The sequence below is a fragment of the Psittacula echo genome (genome assembly GCF_963264785.1).
Source record: "Psittacula echo genome assembly, chromosome: 2".
NCBI lineage: Eukaryota > Metazoa > Chordata > Aves > Psittaciformes > Psittacidae > Psittacula > Psittacula echo.
Genome location: NC_137737.1, coordinates 157,112,619 through 157,133,792, shown reverse-complemented (window position 1 = coordinate 157,133,792; position 21,174 = coordinate 157,112,619). Strand labels below are relative to the sequence as shown.

Below are 21,174 nucleotides of genomic sequence, written 5' to 3'. Positions count from 1 at the left end.
CATGACTACTCCCATTCACTCCACTGAGTGCATCGCCCCGGATAAACTGGTGCAAGCATCTCAGTCTTCTCAGCTTGGACTTAATGTTGGACTTAAATCTTGTATTTCATTTTCCCCTTGATTTGCACTATTTTAGGGATGCTGTGAGCTGGTTTTGCTTTAAATAGTCTTGATTTTCAGGGCTCCTGAACAAATGAAGAACCTGTGAGCAGGACTGCGGGTGCAGCCCTTTGTCACTGGTGGCCATCGTTCTGCCATCTGCAGTGGGCATAAGCTGGTCTAATTGGAAGTATAAAAGCAGGGCCCTTAATGAAGCTTTTCATAAGAGTGCCCTTGGTTTGCAAAGGATTAACATTAGTGTGTGTGAGGGGGGAACCACACAACATGTGTGTAACATCAGGGTTAGTTGTCCTAATATTGGTACCATGTGGTTCGTCAAAGGGAATCACAGAATCCAGGTTGGAAGGGACCTCAAGATCATCTGGGCCAACCTTTCTAAGCAAAGCATGACCTAGATTGCATGGCCCAGTGCCCTGTCCAGCTGAGTGTTGAAAGTGCTCGGTGCTGGGGAGTCCAGCACTTCCCTGAGGAGATGATTCCAATGGCTGATTGTCCTCATTGGGAAAGATTTCCCTCTTGTGTCCAGTTGGAATCTCCCCAGGAATAACTTGTGCCCATCACCCTTCATCTTTTCCATGTGACTCCTTGTAAAAAGGGAGGCTCAATCTTCTTTATAGCCACCCTTTGAGTACTGGAACATGGTGATGCTGAACAAACCCAGCTCTCAGCCTTTCCTCATATGCATCTTGTGCTTCAGGCTGTGCTGCAGCTTTGAGATGGGGTAGAGAGGCTGACACTTAGGCCATTCCTTTTGACTGGAGGAGTTGTGTTCAGGACATGTCATTTTACGTTCCCGTTGAGAGCTCTGATCAACAGCCTAATGCTAGAATTGTGTCTTACCTTGTACTGCTGTGTTTGAAAGGTGTCAAAGGCAGTGGGTGACTCTGAGGTGTCTTCCATTCAATGGAGCATTTAGGTGGTGATGCAGCACTGTCTTTATTATTCCCTTGGGCCCAAGTGCTTACAATTTCAGCCAAATCAGGCAGATTGGATCCCACCCAGTGCTGGGAGGTTCAAGTGTTCACAAATCAGGAAAGCCCAGATTTATGGTTGCCTGCACAGTTGGCAGATGCTCGCGGCATGGGTTTTATGTCCCAGCCTTCAGCTGTGTCCTGACGTATTGTATGGCCGAATCTGAACCAAAGTGAACTCCAATCCCCTCCCCAAAACCTTAACCGTGAAGTACACAGGATTCCCGAGTTAAAAACACTGTGAGTTAATGTTTATCGGTAACCTTTTACATTTGTCCTGTGGACTGGTTTGTACATCTCGAAAGAATGCAGACCTGTATCTTCTCCATGAATTTTGTCCATTTCTGAAGAAAAGGGGAAACAAGCATAGAGGTACAATAGGAGAAGTAAAGACTCAGAGTTTTCAAGTAACGAAGGTCAGACTGCCCATTTCTCTTGTACTTTGGGGGAGGATTTCCAGTTGCTTTCAATAAGAGTTGGTGAAATTCATTGAGGGTGTCTTCCTTTCCCTGTGTTCCATTGATATGGCTGTTGGGAGGTGGAAATAAAGGGGACAGGCTTCTCTCTTTTGCCTTAATGGCTGAGTGAGGAAGGAAAGCAATATCTCACATCAAGATAGAGCTTTGAAAAACACTCATATAATGAGAATCAGACGTAAGCTACTTGAATTGCCTTCCTTTTATCGTGGGACAAGAGCCCGCACACATTTATCCCTCAATAACATGTTAGCCTCCAGTAATTGGAGATGGTTTATCCCTTGATGAAAAGGGACTAAGCATCTGTATAGGGGGTGGAGAGGGGGAACCCAGCTCTTGGGCATCAGCTGTTCCATTGTCACTGTCCTTGTGCTTCAAACAGGGACTCTTAAAGTAATTTGAGGGGGTTTATTGGATACCAAAGAGCAAGAAAAGGGTGCTTTTATCAGTGTAAAATTCTTCTTTATGCGGCCTTATTTAGCCTGCAGCGTGGAGCTGTCCTGGATGTGTGCATACATGTACACACACACATATATATATGTATATGTGTGTGCGTATATATTTGTATATACATGTATATGTGTATATACACACACACATACCTATATACACACATATATAGTAAAGGAGAACATAGGATTGGACCCTGTTTTGGATTTGCTATTTAAAACCAATCGAAGTCTGTGTAATGCAGAACAGAAAGAAATCGCAAGAAGAGAGAGGATGGTGTCAAAGTTAGAGCAGATCAATGATGCTCCACACAAACTGAGCTGAATTGTGTGCCACGGGGATTCTGTGTTTCACCAGACAGGCCCATTTTCACAAGAACACTGTTTTTAGAAGGAAAAGAGGAAAAAAGTGATCCTGGTTTTCATTTAAAATAGGAAAAATAACAAGAAAATGCTCAAAGGAAAGAGAACTTGTTTCTGTGGCCAAATGGCACTTTTCTGCTCTGTCTCGGTGCTGTCTGGGACCGGGTCTTGTTCAACATCTTTGTCAGTAACATGGACAGTGGGATTGAGTGCGCCCTCAGCAAGTTTGCCGATGACACCAAGCTGTGTGGTTCGGTTGATACGCCGGAGGGAAGGGATGCCATCCAGAGGGACCTCGACACGCTTGTGAGGTGGGCTGATGCCAACCTGATGAAGTTTAACCATGCCAAGTGCAAGGTCCTACACCTGGGTCGGAGCAATCCCAGGCACAGCTACAGGTTGGGCAGAGAAGAGATTCAGAGCAGCCCTGCAGAGAAGGACTTGGGGGTGTTGGTCGATGAGAAAATGAACATGAGCCGGCTGCAGTGTGCGCTCGCAGCCCAGAAAGCAACCGTATCCTGGGCTGCATCAAGAGCAGCGTGACCAGCAGGTTGAAGGAGGTGATCCTGCCCCTCTACTCTGCTCTCGGGAGACCTCACTTGGAGCATTGTGTGCAGTTCTGGTGTCCTCAACATAAAAAGGACATGGAACTGTTGGAACAAGTCCAGAGGAGGCCACGAGGATGATCAGGGGCTGGAGCACCTCCTGTATGGAGACAGGCTGAGAAAGTTGGGGCTGTTCAGCCTGGAGAAGAGAAGGCTGCGTGGAGACCTCAGAGCAGCTTCCAGTATCTGAAGGGGGATACAAAGATGCTGGGGAGGGACTTTTCATCAGGGACTGTAGTGACAGGACAAGGGGTAACAGGTTCAAACTGAAACAGGGGAAGTTTAGATTGGAAATAAGGAAGAAATTCTTTCCTGTGAGGGTGGTGAGGCACTGGAATGGGTTGCCCAAGAGAAGCTGTGAATGCTCCATCCCTGGCAGTGTTCAAGGCCAGGTTGGATGAGGCCTTGGGTGCCATGGTTTAGTGTGGGGTGTCCCTGCCCATGGCAGGGGGTGGGAACTGGATGATCTTAAGGTCCTTTCCAACCCTAACCATTCTATGATTCTATGATAATGTCAGCACTTTAAAAGCATTTTCTGATATGAAAATTCTCTTTTATATTGTGGCAGATAAATGCATTTATTTTTATAACACTGTCCCCAACACATAGGAGATTTTAAGTCCAGGCAATTACTGTAGTAACTTAATGAGTAAAGTTTTCTGAGGCTTCGGTGTATGAGATATAATTTGAAGTCAGGCTGGGAATTAGGCTCTTTAGCCTAATTAAATAACAACACCTCTTCTACCCTAATAAAACTAGGAGACCTAAAGCAAATGACTTTGACAGGAAAAGCTTTGAAGGGAATCGAGGACACAGGGAGAACAGTTGGCATCTTTCCTAATAGCAGCAGTCTGTTGAAAACTGAAAGTGAACCAAGGAAGAGTTCAGGATTGACTCAACATGGAACTGTTAGAACAAGTCCAGAGGAGGCCACAAGGATGGTCCTGTCAGGGGCTGGAGCACCTCCCATATGGAGACAGGCTGAGAACATTGGGACTGTTCAGCCTGGAGAAGAGAAGCTGCATGGAGACCTCAGAGCAGCTTCCAGTATCTGAAGGGGGGCTATAAGGATGCTGGGTATGGACTCTTCGTTAGGGACTGTAGTGACAGGACAAGGGGTAACAGGTTCAAACTGAAATGGGGGGAGTTTAGACTGGAGATAAGGAAGAAGTTGTTTGCTCTAAGGGTGGTGAGGCACTGGAATGGGTTGCCCAGGGAGGTTGTGAATGCTTCATCCCTGGTGGTGTCCAAGGCCAGGTTGGACACAGGGGCTTGGAGCAACCTGCTCTAGTGAGAGGTGTCCCTGCCCATGGCAGGGGGGTTGGAACTGGATGATCTTAAGGTTCTTTCCAACCCAAACCATTCTATGGTTCTATGATAAACCGGGTCCTGCACGGAAGCGGTAACACATGTAGGAATTGCAGCTGCTCATAAAGATATCTACCTATGTATTTAAAAAATGATAAATTTATAAATCAAAGTGAAGATCACCTGCTCCTCACAGCTTGCAGAAGTTATTGGAAGTGAGATATCCTTTATGGAGTTTGGTTTCTTGCTGAAATCACTCCACCTCATGAAGTACTCATTGTTCAACTATAGGATTTACGCTCAAAACCATGCTGACATTCTTGTTGATCCTGCTGCTTGTGTAGTCGTGCAGCTCCTTTGATATCGTCCAAGTGTTCTGTGTCAAATGTCTGCTTTCTGCTAGCAGTGCTGTATGATAGGAATGTAAAGCATACTCCTGTTCCTAAATACCCCTGAAACAGTCAGCCACGCTCAGGCCAAAGCAAAAGTTGGCTGCTTTGATTTAGAACCTGTCAATTGGGGTAGTGAGAACAGTGCATGTGGGCTTTCTTGCAGTCATCTATGAATTGATCTTCATTCAACATGAGAAATGTAAAATGCTTAGGACAGGTTTCCATGCACGGATGCATGGATATGGCTTGGTTAGTAATCTTGAACAAAATGTTATTCTAATCACTATATTAGGTTGTAAATCACATGTGTCAGGCCTAAAATAAAGTAGGCGCACGTTGGTGTTTGGCCTCATTTGTCTTGGAAAAGCAAAACTGTGTCGGACAGGAGAAGTATAAAATTAGCAGTTAGTAAGGCATGCTTAGTAGGGTGAGTATTCTATGGCTCCCGAGAGTATAGTCCTACTTCAGGGAAGATCTGAGAGGCAGCAGTGTCTATTGCAGCGACATCTGGAGATCAGCCCACTCGGACAGAAGGGATCATTTTTAGCCATTCTGTCCCTAACAATGCCTCGTCAGAAGTTGATTTCCCCCCACCCCATCCTTAATGCCCTTATTATTAACAGAGGAGCTTCCAAAATTAGTTAGAGATGTCAAAGATCACCTCTAGATAATACAGGGACTGTGACCTTGGGTGATGAAGGGGAGGAGCAGCCGAGGGCAGATGGCAAATGAATGTTATTCTGATACTGAATCTGTGCTTTTAACTCGGCTACAAGGGGCCCAAGCCTTAATTTTCCCTAATGTAGACTTATCTTCTACAATAAGTCTAATGTTATCAGGTAAAGAGGGGAGGGAACGCAAACCTGTTTCCCTCCTGTGCATGTTTAAAAAAGCCACCATTATGATCATTAAGGTGGCTCCTAAAAATATTGATGACATTAGAAGCATGCTTTGGGCTTCTGTGCATATGGTACTTCATTCAAAGCAGATGAGGCACAGATCTGAGGGTTAATTTTGTATAAGATTTGTGAAGCTGCAGTGGTGTGGGTTGGAACCCTGTTCTTTCAAGCTGATTATTCTGATTCTGTAATGGAGAAAACTCAGTGTCCTACAGGAACTTGCTGTTGGTAAACAAGGGTGGGCTCTGCTCTGAAGAGATGGAGGAGCTATCTCCTTTTGGAGTTTGGTGATGCAGATATAAGCAGTTATATTGGGTGACCTATGAAAGGTGTCCCTGCTCATAGCAAGGGGATTGGAACTAGATGATCTTTATGGTCCTTTCCAAACCATTCCATGACTGTTCCTCATTAATTGAATGATGTCCCAGGGTACACTACAGTGTTTCTGTGGTGCATTTAATGCTACAAGAACAATTACAGCAGACACCACAGAATGTTTGAGATGATGATGTCTGTAGGGTACCACGCAAGAGCTGTGCCATAGATTGTGGTGAACTTCATGTGGTGCCTGCTCCAAGTGTGGAACAAAGGAGGAGAGTTTTCACAGGGAGAAGAATTAGCCACTGGAATGATTTCTGCAGGGAAGTGGTGATTCCCCATCACTGGACAATTTAAGATTGAGCTGCACAGGGTGCAGGGACATCTAATCTGGGTCATGCTTTGCCTAGAAAGATTGGCCCAGATGATCCTTGAGGTCCCTTCCAACCTGGGATTCTATGATTCCATGAACCAAATGCAGTCTGAACTGCAGAGTACCCTGAACACAGAGCACCAACGTTCATTTTGAGTGTGGAATTGTGGGGAAAACAGATGTCATTGTCTTGATCATGTAGGTAGTTGTTGAAGATCAGTTTTCCCAATAGATATATTGAGGATTTCTGGACTTTTACGGACAGTAAGTGAATTACTATTGCAGGCACAGGAAGGTTAAGAGGAAAGTTGTGTTTGTTACTATAAATGCCACTCACTGAGCAGAAATACAACATTTCTGAATATAAAAAACACCTAAAAATATCTGGATAGAAGAAACGGATAAGGAGAAGACGATGTCATGTGAGTCTTTGTTGTCCATGCTTCGTTAAACTGTTATAATGACAATTCTTATGCTACTTACTAAATGGAGGACAGAAGGCGTTTTGTTTCTTTGTTTGCTTATCTAAATATCTTGTGATTTCTTTTGGTTCTGCACTTAACTCTTCAGGGGGTACTTCATCACCGAAGTGCTGTTTAAATGCAGCTTTCAAAGCAATGCCACTTGGAAACTAAAATCAAGGAGGACTCAGTTGTGTAAGTAGGTCATAGACATTGAAAGTGAAGCGAGAGAAATAGATGGCTTATTTTTACGTGTCCTCCTGCAAAACTGGGGATTATCCTATGGGAAATGGCTGGGTAACATGAAATGAGCCAGGAAAGCCAGTGCAGTGACTGGTTATTGATACCCACCCTGAGACATCATTTGATACTGCCATCGCTAAAGCATTTATACCGTAGTCACACTTTAAACCAAAGCTCAGTGGAAAGTTTGGTGATTTTATGTAATGATTTCTAAGGATATACTCAAAATTAAACCTAAAATACATATTTTAAGACACATCAAAGTGGGTTTAGCTCTTAAAGCCCCAAACTCCTGGAAGACGTTCAGTACAAAGCTCAGGATTGTTTTACTCTCGTTCTTAGTAAAGAAATCCCCCTGCAGCGTGGTGGCTTTATCACTGCAAGGCACTTGTCAGCCTGAGAGAGCCTTTCCCTGGAATACTGCAGCTGCAGGGAAAGCTCGTGTGCACGAAACTGCAGCAGATGGCTCCTGAAAGCAGCAGCTGGTACATGAAACCCAAAGCCTGTGATAGATTTCTTCTTACATCATGTGTGCTAGTGCGGGGCTTTTCTCTGCTTCCTGCAGCCTCGCAAACACGGGCTTGCCTCTGTCTCCAGTTCTTGTTTGAAATTATACCAGCTGGAATTTGCTGGCCATTTAGAGAGGAAAGGGTCCGTTATTTCCCAGTGAATTTGGGGAAGTTTGAGGTTTCACCATCAGTCATGTGCCCGTTCAAGTAGAAAACCAACTATGTTAAAAGTCTGACATCAGAAAGGGAAGTGGGCTTTTGTTTCAGTGCCTGTCTTCCTGGTGGAAAGAGCTTGGTTCAAGGTTCAGTGTTCACCTCCTTTCTTTTGTTGTGATTTAAGAGTGTCTTGGAACTTTTGATGCTCAAAAGGCCAAAGACGTAGCAGAGATTTTTGTTCTAACTGGTGAGTAGTGACCAAGAAATCAATGAAAGCTCTAGGTGAGCATACAAAGTAAATAAGCACAGTGAATTCTCACTGAGTATCAGGGCGTTTATATGCCAGGGAATCTGTTATGGCATGGAATTATGCTCCATGCCTAAATTCTTGTTGGCTTTAAATACTGCTGCCCTTTCTAAACGTGGATTCAGTGCCCACAGGCAGTGTCTGTTGGGGGGGACTGACAGTTTTGTTTCACTTCTTATTTTATCAGAGCATGGAAAAGACTCCTTTTTCCTACCTCTTAGAGGTGCTGTTATGATCGGCATTCATGTTTTCCACACGGTGCATCCCTTCCTTGTGGACTGTATGGAGTTGTTGTGACCAAGAAGTTAACTACGAATGTGAAGCCCAGGTCACACTTGAGTTCTTCTTTGCCAGCCTGTGAACAAGCAAATTCAAGAGCCAGTCCTGGGTTGGGGCAGTCCCAAGCACAATCACAGGCTGGGCAGAGACTGGATTGAGAGCAGCCCTGAGGAGAAGGACTTGGGGGTGTTGGGTGATGGGAAACTCCCCATGACCAAGAAATGTGCACTTGCAGCACAGAAAGCCAATTGTGTGCTGGGCTGCATCACCAGGAGCTCAGGGAGGGGATCCTGCCCCTCTGCTGTGCTCTGGGGAGACCCCCCTGCAGCCCTGATCCAGCTCTGGGGCAGCAGCACAAGAGGGACGTGGAGCTGCTGGAGCGAGGCCAGAGGAGGCCATGGAGATGCTGCGAGGGCTGGAGCAGCTCTGCTCTGGAGCCAGGCTGAGAGAGCTGGGCTGGGTCAGCCTGGAGAAGAGAAGGCTCCTGAAGGGGAGACCTTAGAGCAGCTCCAGTGCCTAAAGGGGCTGCAGGAAACCTGGAGAGGGGCTTGGGACAAGGGCCTGTAGGGACAGGCCAAGGGGAATGGCTTTAACCTGCCAGAGGGGAGACTGAGATGAGCTCTTAGGCAGAAGCTCTTCCCTGTGAGGGTGCTGAGGCGCTGGCACAGGGTGCCCAGAGAAGCTGTGGCTGCCCCATCCCTGGCAGTGTTCAAGGCCAGGTTGGACACAGGGGCTTGGAGCATGCAGGAGCTCTCCCAGGATCTGTTCTGTGGGGGGAAGCTTCCTCAGGCTTTGGTCAGGGGTTGTGTCCCTGCCACAACTGTAAATCTGATTTCAACTCGTGAGAACATTTACAGGGCAAATCTGAGGGAAAACCTGAAATCGCCACCACAATTTGCAGGAGAAATGATTTTTGCCTCTGTCTTCCCTTAAGCTGTTTTCCAGTGTATTTTTCTCTTCAAGTGCAGATAAGCACATTCTGCTAGAATGCCAGATTGGATGGAAGTGGAAGCAAGAGTGTTGCAAACAACATAAACCAAAGTGATTCACTTGAGATGCAATAGTCAGGGGGTTTGATTGTTACCACATAAAAAGTATGTAGGCTTTCAGCAGTAAACCACTTGAACTCATAATCCCGGTGTCAGTCTTGAGTGTTGCCATGTTAATCTGTATGCATTTTGATTGCTAAACCATTGTAACCATGAAGTACGAGGTGACTGAAGGCTTCATGGAGGCTTCATCACTGAAGAGCATCTGGTCTCTAATATGTGGTGTAAGTGAAGTAAGGTCACACAGGTCTAGTAGGAATGCCTGGAAAGCTTTGTTGGGTTGGTGGAAATCAGGTTTCTTCTTTGGTTGGTTGGGTTTTTTGGGTGGCTTTTTCAAAGCTAGGTTTGTGTGGCGAGTTGATGCAGTGTGCTCTTACAAACTAGGTAACATTAAGGTGTATGAAATAGCATCCTGCAATTGTCTGGTTTAGCTTTTGGAGAGATCCCATTCTGAACAATTAAAATGGGGAGCAGAATAAAAGCAGTGGCACTTGTTCTGTGTGAAGAGTATATAAATATATATATACTGATATATGTATATCTTAGTGCTGTACTCTTCAGCCTTCTTTCAGACATTGCAGACTGTTAACTTTCAAGCCGTAAGTAAATGTCTGAATGTTCCACCAAGGAGGGCAGCTATGCGCTATAGCATGAGCTCACAGGTAACAGTATCTCCAAAACACATAGAACAGGATTCATCCTCCCTTTTGACATAGAATCCCAGACTGGTCTGGGTTGGAAAGGACCTGAAAGCTCCTCTAGTTCCAACCCCTGCCACGGGCAGGGACACCTTCCACTGGAGCAGCTTGCTCCAAGCCCCTGTGTCCAACCTGGCCTCGAACACTGCCAGGGATGGGGCAGCCACAGCTTCTCTGGGCACCCTGTGCCAGCGCCTCAGCACCCTCACAGGGAAGAATCTTTTCCTTCTTCTAAATCCACAGTGTATGGAAACCTGGTAGAATTCTTTAGATTTGTCAGAGTTTCATTTCCCTGGCTTTGTATATGTATAGGCTTTAGACTCTTAAAGAGAGGGCCTTCTGTCTCTTAGACAAAAATTAGTCTCATTTCTCTCATTTAACTATTAACAATAATAATAATGAAAGCAATAATTGAGCAAACACAAAAGACTTGGAGGAAAACTATTCAATAGCTTGTGGCAATGCATTTAATTACCATGAAATTATCTCTTGTGTCTCTTCCATTTAAGATCTGCTCAGGCTTTTTCCTGAGGAGGTTTTGCAGCTTGTGCGGAACCTCTTGCAAAACTCTTATCTCATCTTCGCACGAGCCTCACTTCGCGCATTGATCTAATGCCATCTCAAAGAGAATAGTCAAGAAAAATTAAAGGTGATAAGAAAAGTTCGCATTAGTATGCTGGGAGTAGAAATTGAATCTGCTTTCCCCCCCCTCCGTAGACTTAAATGAAATGTGAAGAAGAATGTGTGCGGACAGGTTTCTGAGAGAAGGAAGATAAAATGCATTAATTCCATCAATTCATCGCCTTTGCCATCCATAATAGGATACTGCTCAACCTGGTTAGACCACAAGATTATGGCCAGAGGCTTCCCCGAGTTTATAATCTCTTTGTATACCTTCCAGTATTTAAACACAGGAATAGATGTTGCCCAAGGAAGTTGTGGATGCTCCATCCCTGGCAGTGTTCAAGGCCAGGTTGGACAGAGCCTTGGGTGCCATGGTTTAGTGTGAGGTGTCCCTGCCCATGGCAGGGGGTTGGAACTGGATGATCTTAAGGTCCTTTCCAACCCAAACTATGCTATGATTCTATGATTCTAAATAGGTGTATAGAATGTACCTGCAGTGCTTTATGAAAATCCAGTGTGGCTGGTTTTGGTGAGAGGATAGCAGGACTGATTTTGTGAACACTGCTGTTAGTTACTTGTGGACACTGGAGGGGGGGGATACTCTTTCCTATGCTTTCATCTTATTTCTTAGGTGGATAAAATCATTTTTATCCCACTCCCCAGGCTGAGTAACAGTGAATCAGAAAGACCTAAAACTCCCCATCCCAGTACCAAGGAACTTCAGATGTACACACAAGGGAGAGTCTCTGTTGATTGAAATGCATCATGTGTGTGCAATTTACTCCACCTTTATGATGTATCTGTGTTTGTCCGTCTCTTTTGGACTCGGATGGGCAAAACCCACCCTTTTTTGTGCTTGTCACGTATCCACGTTGTGCATTTGAGTGAGCAACTGCTTGCAGCGTTGCGGTTAAAACACCTCACTCTTGTCTTGCAAAGAAGCTGAGGTTTTTCACAACACTTATTTCTTCTCCCGAATCATTGGAGTGGGGAATGTTTTACGCTCTCACAGTCGAGTTCTGGTGCCTGTAGTTGCAGAGTCAAACTGGGCAAACGTGACTGCCATCTGTGAATGCTCACAAGCCAGAGGGCAAGAGGAAAGCAACCCCAGTCTGTAAATGTTTGGGTAATGTTGCTTATTTATTTATGGGTAAGTAGTTCCTTGAGGCTAGCAGCATTTTGAAATGTGTTTGCATGAAACTGAAGATGTTCTTCAGCTGTTTAGTTTAACAAATGAAGTACTTCAGTACTGGGATCTACAAGGCAATGAGCTGTGAAGAGAAATGAATACATATGAATATCATATTGTGATGCTGGATTTGATCATGATAGTCTAGTGGTCTCAAATTAGTGTAGGTTCTGCAAGGGAGAGTTTTATATGTGAAGACTGGAAGAACACTTTGATGCACTCAGTTCTTTTTCATGTCTAAATACCTCAAGGAATAGGTCAGTAACACGAGGCAGGCTAGCTAATGCTACAGCCTCCTGTCAGGCAGTTGTAGGGAGCAATCAGGTCCCCCCTGAGCCTTCTCTTCTCCAGACTGAACCCCCCAGGTCCCTCAGCCCTTCCCCATCACACTTGTGCTCCAGGCCCTGCATCAGCTCCATTGCCCTTCTCTGGCCCCGCTCCAGCACCTCGATGTCTCTCCTGTAGTCAGGGGCCCAGAGCTGAACACAGGATTCAAGGTGCAGCCTCACCAGTGCCCACTGCAGGGGCACAATCACTGCCCTGCTCCTGCTGCTGCACTGGTGCTGACACAAGCCAGGATGCTGGTGGCTTCTTGGCTGCCTGGGCACAGGCTGCTCATGTTCAGCGGCCGCCAGGTCCTTTTCCACTGAGCAGCTTTCCAGCCACTCTGCCCCAAGCCTGGAGCATTGCAGGGGGTTGTTGGGACCCAAGTGCAGGACCCGGCACTGAGCATTGCTGTACCTCATGCAATTGGTCTCGGCCCATTGATCCATCTCCATGATAGGTACTGTGGATGTGCGATATGTGTGGTCATACCACTGACAGTTCTGTCTAATTTATACATGGTTGTTCATAAATTATTTCATACTTAAGGTGTTTTGTCCATTAGAGCAATGACTTTACCTGGCTAACACACAGGACTCTGCACTTAAGGGCTTTCATGGTTTTGAATGAAAATACAGAATCAAAACATCTTAACTTGCTGGAAGACACATCTCAGTTTATATCATGTACAGCCTTTGTATTTACCAGATGAAGAGTCTGGGGTTGGGGATGGGGAGCTTTTTTATTAACCTTTAATTAGCTCAGACCTCCTACATGTTACCAGAAAAACTCAACTAGGATGCTGTTTAACATGAGAAGATGGTTTTGGTTGGGGTTTTTATGTCTTCTATTGTGAGCATAATGAAGAAAATTACTAATTCTCTGTATTTTGTGTATTACTACCATGGGAAGACTAAATTACAATTTCCATAGTGTACACAGATAGCAAACCACATGATGGGGAAGGGCAATTATTCCTTCCCCTGTCTCCCTCATTAGTGTTGGTAGGAGTTGAATTGAGAAGAGTCAAAAGCTCGTCGTATGAGTTCAAATCCGAGAAGCTTTGTCCTGATGTTGCAGCTATGTAATAAGTAATATTTTCACTCTTGCACAGTTTATCACATTTGTCTTTCACATCTTTCAATAACACATTCATTTTTTACATCCACTTCATAACTAGGAGGGACTCTGTGTTTGCTGCTGGATCCAGCTGGCACATTGATGAGGGAATCCTGTGGGGCACGCTCATGTGTTCCTAGGAGGATGCTGACTGGAGAGGACCTCCAGCTGCTGAATCTGCTGCTGCACCTCCTTATCTTTTCAGTTATGGATTTCATAGCAGTAGCACTTTGAAACAGTTTTCCTTACAACTTGTCATCACTCTAAAACCCTGTTTTGGGAGGTGTATTGCTTTCATGCCATATAATCTCCTCTTTGATCTCCAAGTCAGTCATGTGGGGTTTTGTGATGCTTCAGGATTTTCTGCAGCTTCAGGATCTTAGGATCTCAATAGCAAGTTTATGATTCCATAAGACAGAGGATAGCATGAGGCATTAAAAGAAAAGTTGTACTTCTATGGGGATACGTCACTGGTAAATGACTGTTGCTCGGAAGACAGGATTTGCAGAGTTCTTCAGCACTCGTTCTGTTCTCTTTTATTGTCTCTTTTGGTTAGTAACTGTATAAATTACTTCAGTTTACTTTCAGTGGTCAAAGTATTATGTAAAAAGTAGGATTTCTGCCGATATCAATGTTTCTAAACAAAACAAGCTCAGGATGAAGCTTTGACCCACCATAATCTATCTTATTGAATACTTGGCATGCTCTGTGGCACAGCTGGGGGACAGCGCATGCCAGCCATGGGCCAGGTATGCTGGTTTGACCCAACCACCCTCTGCAGGAGGGATGACTATTTGGCTTCCTCTTGGTCACAGCACACTCCTTGGCCTGTTTCATTTCCTGCTGTAGAGGGTCACCATCTAGTTTCACTCCTTTCTTCTTGCTCATTCAAACACTATTTTAAGTCATTATATATTATGATCTTCACATGCAACTCTTTACTTCCTGCTATTCCTATTTTCACAGTATGGATGGATGTGCATGGACAATTGTCCATTTTGTCTGCATGGTTTTAGATGTACCTACAAAATAAAAAGCTCCTGACCAAGGCGGTTCAAAACCACAGCATACGTTCCTGTATCTTGACTGCAGATGCAACCATCTGCTCAGCCTCCTGTGATGGTTTTGATTATACTTAGTAAAACACAGATAATACTGATGGAGATAAGGAAGTTTTTTAATCAAGTTCATTGCAGTCAAAATGGACTTCTTGGAGAAGCTCAGGTCATTTGTGGAGAATACGAGCATAACTTGTGTTTTCTCTTCATGCACTGTAACGAATGAATCCAAAGAACTAACCAGAAGACGTGTGTATTCTGAAGTTGTTTGGGCAGTGTTTCAGTCTGTATCGGCATTGATCTCCCTGTGACACGTACCTGCTTCTTTTGCTGTAGGTGAAAAATGACTATATGTTAGAAATAGCAGATCAAGTGGACCAGGAAATTGCTTTGAAACTAGGTTGCCTTGAGATCCGGTAAGCTCATCGTTTCATTTATTATTTAACATGTTTCTGACTGAATATACACATTAATTTTGGAACTGCTTGCAGCTGATCAATGTCTGACCAATGCAGTTGAATAAAACATCATAAGACTCCTTTTGTGACAAAGTAGGTTGAAGAAAAATGGAATTGACTGTGTTGTAACTGATTTCTGATGATATATAAATGAACGTTAATTCTGACATGTTAATTCATTACATCTTGATACTGCCTTTTGGGTGAATTCTTCATCTGAATGATTCAAAGACCTGTACAGTGAAGTATGTTTAAAAGAATAAGAAAGCTGTGGTGTTATTTAGCAAATACTCTTGTCGTTGTGCCTGCTAAAGAATGTAATTAAAGAGAAATGCTGCTACCTTTCCTCTCTGCATTTCCTCAAGCGTTACTGTGCTGTTTTCAAATGATTACATCTTAAAGGATGCTTCGTGGTGGTTTTGGTACTGCTGTCGACAGTGTGTAGACAGCTGGAAAACAAAGATGTATTTATCAGATGAAGAGATCCTTGAGCTGCTTCCCAGCACTGCTTCTGAAATGCATGTTTGGGGGTTTTGCTAATTTATGGAGGATTTCCAGCCTGAAACGTTTGCTTTAGTTCTGCTGTTGTCTCACACAGGGAGATTAGGGATGGAGGAAGTGAAATTGATAAGAAGTTAATGCAAACTTGTTACCAGAGAGTAAAAGTGTCCTTTGAACAGTTCTTCCCAAACTAAAACACAGTTTAGGCTTATGAAACTTCCTGGGTATCACAGGAGAGCCTGCTGTCTGCTGGAAGTACTGCTGGTAGCCCCAGAGAAAACAAACCTTCTGTTAATGTAACTGCAAACTATGCACTTATGCTGTTGTTGGTGCCTTACTTCAAAACATGAGGATACTAATGCATGGTTATTTTGTCTGCCAAGGTCTCATGCTGGGGCTCTTCAGAGTGTTTTCATGAGATATTTCTTGTAGATGACTACTAAAATTGGTCGATTTGGATTATGGATAAGTAAGAAATTTTCTATGATGTAAAGTAGTTAAAAGGAAGAAGTTCTTTGCTTTGAGTATGGTGAGGCGCTGGCACAGGGTGCCCAGAGAAGCTGTGGCTGCCCCATCCCTGGCAGTGTTCAAGGCCAGGTTGGACACAGGGGCTTGGAGCAACCTGCTCTAGTGGAAGGGGTCCCTGCCCGTGGGAGGGGTTGGAACTGGATGAGCTTTAAGGTCCCTTCCAACCCAAACCATTCTATAAGTACTGGTCCACCTCCTCAGTGAAACCAATGATCCCAGCCCTCTCCCAACAACTACTCATTCTTGATATATCTGTTAGTTTTTTAATGTGAACATGTCTGGATTGGCACTGGTTTCACTCTTCCCTCCTGCCTCTGGTTCTCCCTGTTACATGCATAGGCAGGAGTGCTGATATAAAGGAAGGAGACACTGTTGGAGGTTGAAAGGAGCTGCTGAAGGGCAGGTTAGATGGCTTTGGCAGCAGCATAGTTTTTTATATATATAGCTGGTTTATAGTTTTTTATATATATATATATATATTTATATATAGCTGGTTTAAAGTGCTTCTGTAAATGCAGAACTGCTGTAGTCATGTTTTGTACAATAAAGATCTGATCTGTTGAGGTAGGAGAATAATATACTAATATTTATATTCGAATTCATTCTGCCAATGGTTTCTGATGGTCTCTTAAAGATTTGACTGTGTTCATGTTGTAGTTTTAGGCTGGTTCATCCAATAATGGTTGCTTTCAAATATTTTTCCTGACTTCAGGAGATCCTACGGAGAGATGAGAGGCAATGCATTAGAAAAGAAGTCCAACTATGAAGTGTTAGAGTAAGTATGATGTTCTAGCCTGAGGTTTGAACTGTTTCTTCATGAAGACCATTAAACTCAGTTGATAACAAAAATTTCCATTGTAACTTTGAATTCCATGAAGTTTGTTGAGATCTTCCAGTGCTTTGTTATAAGAAAAGGACGACGAAGCTGATCAAGGTATAGAAGTAAGAAGAACACCTGTTTGCTCAGGATGTGGATTTCCTGAAGGGTGACCTTGCAGTTAGCAAGTTTACTGTTTATGTATCCCAAATTTGAAGAAGAGCAAGAAGCATCCTTACACTGAAAGTGTTCTGGTTACTGCTGTGGTTTAACCTCAGCTGGCATTTAAGCCCCCATATAGCCCCTCGCACACTCTCCCACATGAGCGGGAGGAGAGAAGCAGAAGAGTAGAAGTGAGAAGACTTGTGGGTTGAGATAAAGACAGGTTAATGGGTAAAGCACAAGCCACACACACAAGCAAAGCAAAGCAAGGAGTTCATTCCCCACTTCCCATGGTCAGGTGGGTGCTCAGCCGACCCCAGGACAGGCTCCATCACGCATAACAGTGACTTGGGAAGACAAACGCCATCACTCCGAACATCCCCTCCTTTCTTCTTGTTCCCCCACCTTTATATCCTACACATGACATCCTGTGGTCTGGAATATCCCTTGGGTCATTTGGGTTCAGCTGGCCCAGCTTTGTCCCCTCCCAACTCCTTGTGCACCCCCAGCCTACTCACTGATGGAGTGAGGAGCAGAAAAGGCCTTGACTCAGTGCTTGGCTCTGTGTAAGCTCTGCTCAGCCATAACTAAAGCATCTCTGTGTTATCACTGCTGTTTCCAGCACAAATCCAAAACGTTGCCCTATACCAGCTACTATGAATAAGATTATCTCTACCCCAGCAACGATCAGCACGGTTACTAAGGCACGTTGTACAATGGATGGCTTTAGTCCAAACAATCTAAAAGACAAGATCCTTTAGACACTTCAGGGATAGAAAACTTGATCTTATTTGTATCAATTTAGTGGAACAAATTTCACACAAACACCGAAGATCTGCTCTTCACTCCTGATTATCTTTGTGAAAAGCTGCTGCACAGTTTAACATTAAGTAAGGATAAAAGGTTGATGTAGCAGTGACGTCTCTTTTTCATTTTATGCTTAATAAAACGAGTGCTAACTTTTCGAGTTGTGAAATCAGAGAATGTGGAGCTGGAAGGATAAGATTTTTCACTACTGTGAATAAATTCACAAGGATTTTTGAGGAAAATTAGGATTTTAATAGGCAAAGATACCTGTCCTGGGTTCCCTGCTCATTTATATAATTCCTGCTATTTATATAGTGCTCCTCTGTCTGTGCAGCGTTTTTAAAGCTTTGGCTTTGTTTGAATTAAGGGGTTTTTTAAGGGCTTCTGTTTTCTGTCAGTAGTGAAAATGCCCTGGTTGAGGAGATGCAGGAAACAAAATGAGAAAGGACTTACAAAGATGAATGGGAAGAGCAGATAGACATGGCTGAGAGGTGATATAAAAGAGATCTGAATGTCCTGTGAGTTACAGTGGTTGCCGTTCGCTTCTGTTCCAGTAACAACTTGAGAAAGGTGGTTTTATGTCAGGTATTTGGCAACTTAAAAGCTACAAACAGGAGCACTTAGGTTAACAGCTTTGGAAAAACTGAGCCCATGGCAGGGGTTGGAACTGGATGATCTTTAAGGTCCCTTCCAACCCAAACCAGTCTGGGATTCTATAACAGCTGCCACCAAGTATTAATTAATAATTGTAACAGGTTGAGAGTTCCTGGAGGACTCAGCATGGAGCTGCTTCCAGTTGACCAGTGATGTGTATCTTTCCAACTGGTTTCCACTGTATTTTCCAAGCAGTAACTGTTTTGGTAGGAAATAACATAATTGCTGCTGTGAAAGACAAAGTGAAGCAAACTCCTGATACGCAGAATCTAACGACATAACGTGCCATGTAGAACTGGAAATGTACAATTGTGCACTTCGAGATGTTGTAGTTTATATATTCTTGAGAGGCAAGATGTGGGTTTATGGGATTTAGCTGGGAGAGACGAAGGATGAAAGCACTTTCAAGTGGCTCTAGATAATTACAAGCCAGTGAGAGTCTGCAAAAGTGCCAGCGATGCCCAAAATGTTCTTATTCAATCTTACCACCGTAAGAGCTTCCAAAGGGTTATCTACACAGGTCATATTTATTTCTCAAGTGAGGCTTTTTGTTTGTTGGAGCTTTTGCACTTGGTTTAGTCCATCTTGAGGCACTTCACCAGCTGAGTGCAATTTTTAAATGGCACTTTCTTGCATCTGCTGTGATTGCTCCTTGCCTGGCTTTGTCACACAGCTATTTGATGGATATTCGTCTTTGATCACATTTTCATACAAGCCCCAATCTGGATGGGAAACGCTAGATAGAATCAAACTGTTAAGTAGCCTTTAATAGTTGGGCCTTCATGTAATGAAAGAAGAATTTCTTCATAATAAATGTGAAGCCTGTTAGCACAGAACAGGGGTAATTACAAGTACAAAAATGGGAGCTATATGATGGAACAGCTGCAGCCACAATTTTGTCAAAAGCATGTTAAAGTCTATTATGTTCATCTGACATTACTTTTTTGTTGTAACTTCAATTGGGATGAAAAACAGAACTAAAGATATATGTTGCCTAAAGCTGCTTATCATTCTCTGACAAGCGGTATCTGTGTGTAGTTGGTGTTTTATTAATCCTCTTGAAGTTTATACATTAAAAAATACATTTGCATGTAAGCCCACGAGTGGGATGGAGTAGACGAGGTTAAAACCAAAGCTGTCATAGAACTGCATGAACCAGGATCTTGCTGCTGATTATCTCTTGCTGGCAATCAGAAAACAGATGTCTGAGGTCTTAATGTGGAGGACCGAGTTGGTGTGTGTCCCGGGTTGGCCATGCCGCCCCATGCAGTGCAGCTGAAAAGTGGGAAAGCATCAAGTTTGAAGGGTTTTGTGTTTAAAACTCTTTGTATGTTCCAATCTCCAATGGTTAATTCTCTTATTTATAGGTACCCAGAGCTTGCTGTTGCCCGTGGCATGAAATCTGTATGCTTCTTGTGTTAAATTTTCCTCCAGTAAAGAAATCCGTTGTCACAGTTAAACACAGGATAAGCATTATTAACATTATTAGTATTTATTCTTAATTGTTTTATGAAGAGTTGCTTTGCTGTGCTCTGCATAAGTATTTCTGCTGAATTTGTTACAATATGGATCTGTACGAAGGGCTGCTCTACAACTCTCCTTAAGAACAGATCAGCTTGTTGCAGCCTCGTGCTTTGGTAGTCAAGATGAGTAAGACTGGAGCGATGCAGGGTGCTTCGTCTTCGAACACGCCATTTCTCTCTCAAATGCTTAACGTTAAACTAATACATCCCTTGTCAAAATGTAGTTGCATGTTATTGAGATGGTAATAGTGCGTTAGATTTATTTAACCGTGTGGGATGATAAACCTCAGAGCATTTGCATTTGAGAAGAAAGGCGTCAAAGGATTAGCATTTATGAAAGTTCTATAATCTTCCAGCTCACTGTCGTTGCACAGATGCCAGCGTGTGCTGCTGCGTATGAACATTCTCCTTGTAATGAGGATGGTTCTAGTATGTTTTGTGAAATGGGATATTACTTGTCTTTAAAAATACCCTAAGTTATTATATTGAGTAGGCTTTTTAGATTGACTCTAATGTTGGCTTTCTTCTTGTGCCATTAGGTAGCAGTAAATACATACTGTGGCTCTTCTTCCCTTTGCCAAATGAAGAAATCCCACATGTATCTCTGTGTCTGCTCAAAGCATGCAGTCATGGAAAGCTTGCTTTCACACTTGTTTCAGAAGCAGATAAGCATGTTTGAAAGAGATTGTAGCTTCTTATATGTAAAGGGGACAGGTCTGGAACGCCTTTGAGGGGCAGGAAGCTCCTAGTCCTTTTCTTATTTGCATTTTTCTTCTAGTGTTTCCTTTTTCTCCTGCAGATTTTCTTCTGATACTGTATAAATAGTACCACAGTCACACAGCATTCATTACACCTGGTCGTACAACGATCTTCAGCACTAACACCTCTCAGGCATCTTCCTTGAAGCCAGTCTTTAGTTGTAGTGATCCACACGTCAGACATAAGCTGGGTGCAGCACATCTGAGACACTGAGATATTGAATCCTTGCAGCTCTGGTTTTCAAACCAGGGCTGCAGCCTATCTGTAAGTGTGAAAGCGAGCTTGATGTCATTCAGTTTGCAGAATCCAAGCTCATGGACAGAATGAAGATCTTGATTTACAGAGGCAAAAAGTGAGGTTTCTTGCAAGAAAAATATTAACATTAAATACTCAAAATGAGGAAAAAGTGAGAGTAGGGATTAAAAAACCCCTCTAATTATAGTGCTGCAAAGAGTAAGGCAGTAGTGGAACTGCAGGCAACATGCTTACTGAGGTGATACCACAGAGTCCTTTCCTTTATGTTGTATCTAATGGTCCATTCCAATAGGAGTTTTCATGTTGTTCCCTTCTCACCTGACTGTAAGAATATTTTTCCAGTATTTAACTTATCAAAACACGTATCAGATTTAACTTTAAGACTTCTTTGTGCCCAGGTCAACATTTCGCACCAGGTAC

The 21,174-nt window shown here is 43.5% G+C and overlaps 1 protein-coding gene across 25 annotated transcripts in view; it reads left to right on the top strand.

Annotated features, from left to right (window-relative positions):
- The window catches only part of PTK2 (protein tyrosine kinase 2), a gene marked incomplete at both ends in the record, with an annotated part of 140,626 nt that overhangs the window by 43,672 nt on the left and 75,780 nt on the right, over positions 1-21,174 (top strand). For all 25 annotated transcript variants that reach the window (XM_080610846.1, XM_080610839.1, XM_080610845.1 and 22 more), the window contains 2 exons: positions 14,627-14,706; positions 16,490-16,552. In XM_080610846.1, coding sequence (XP_080466972.1) covers positions 14,627-14,706; positions 16,490-16,552 — 143 coding nt within the window. The remainder of the gene's footprint in view (positions 1-14,626; positions 14,707-16,489; positions 16,553-21,174) is intronic.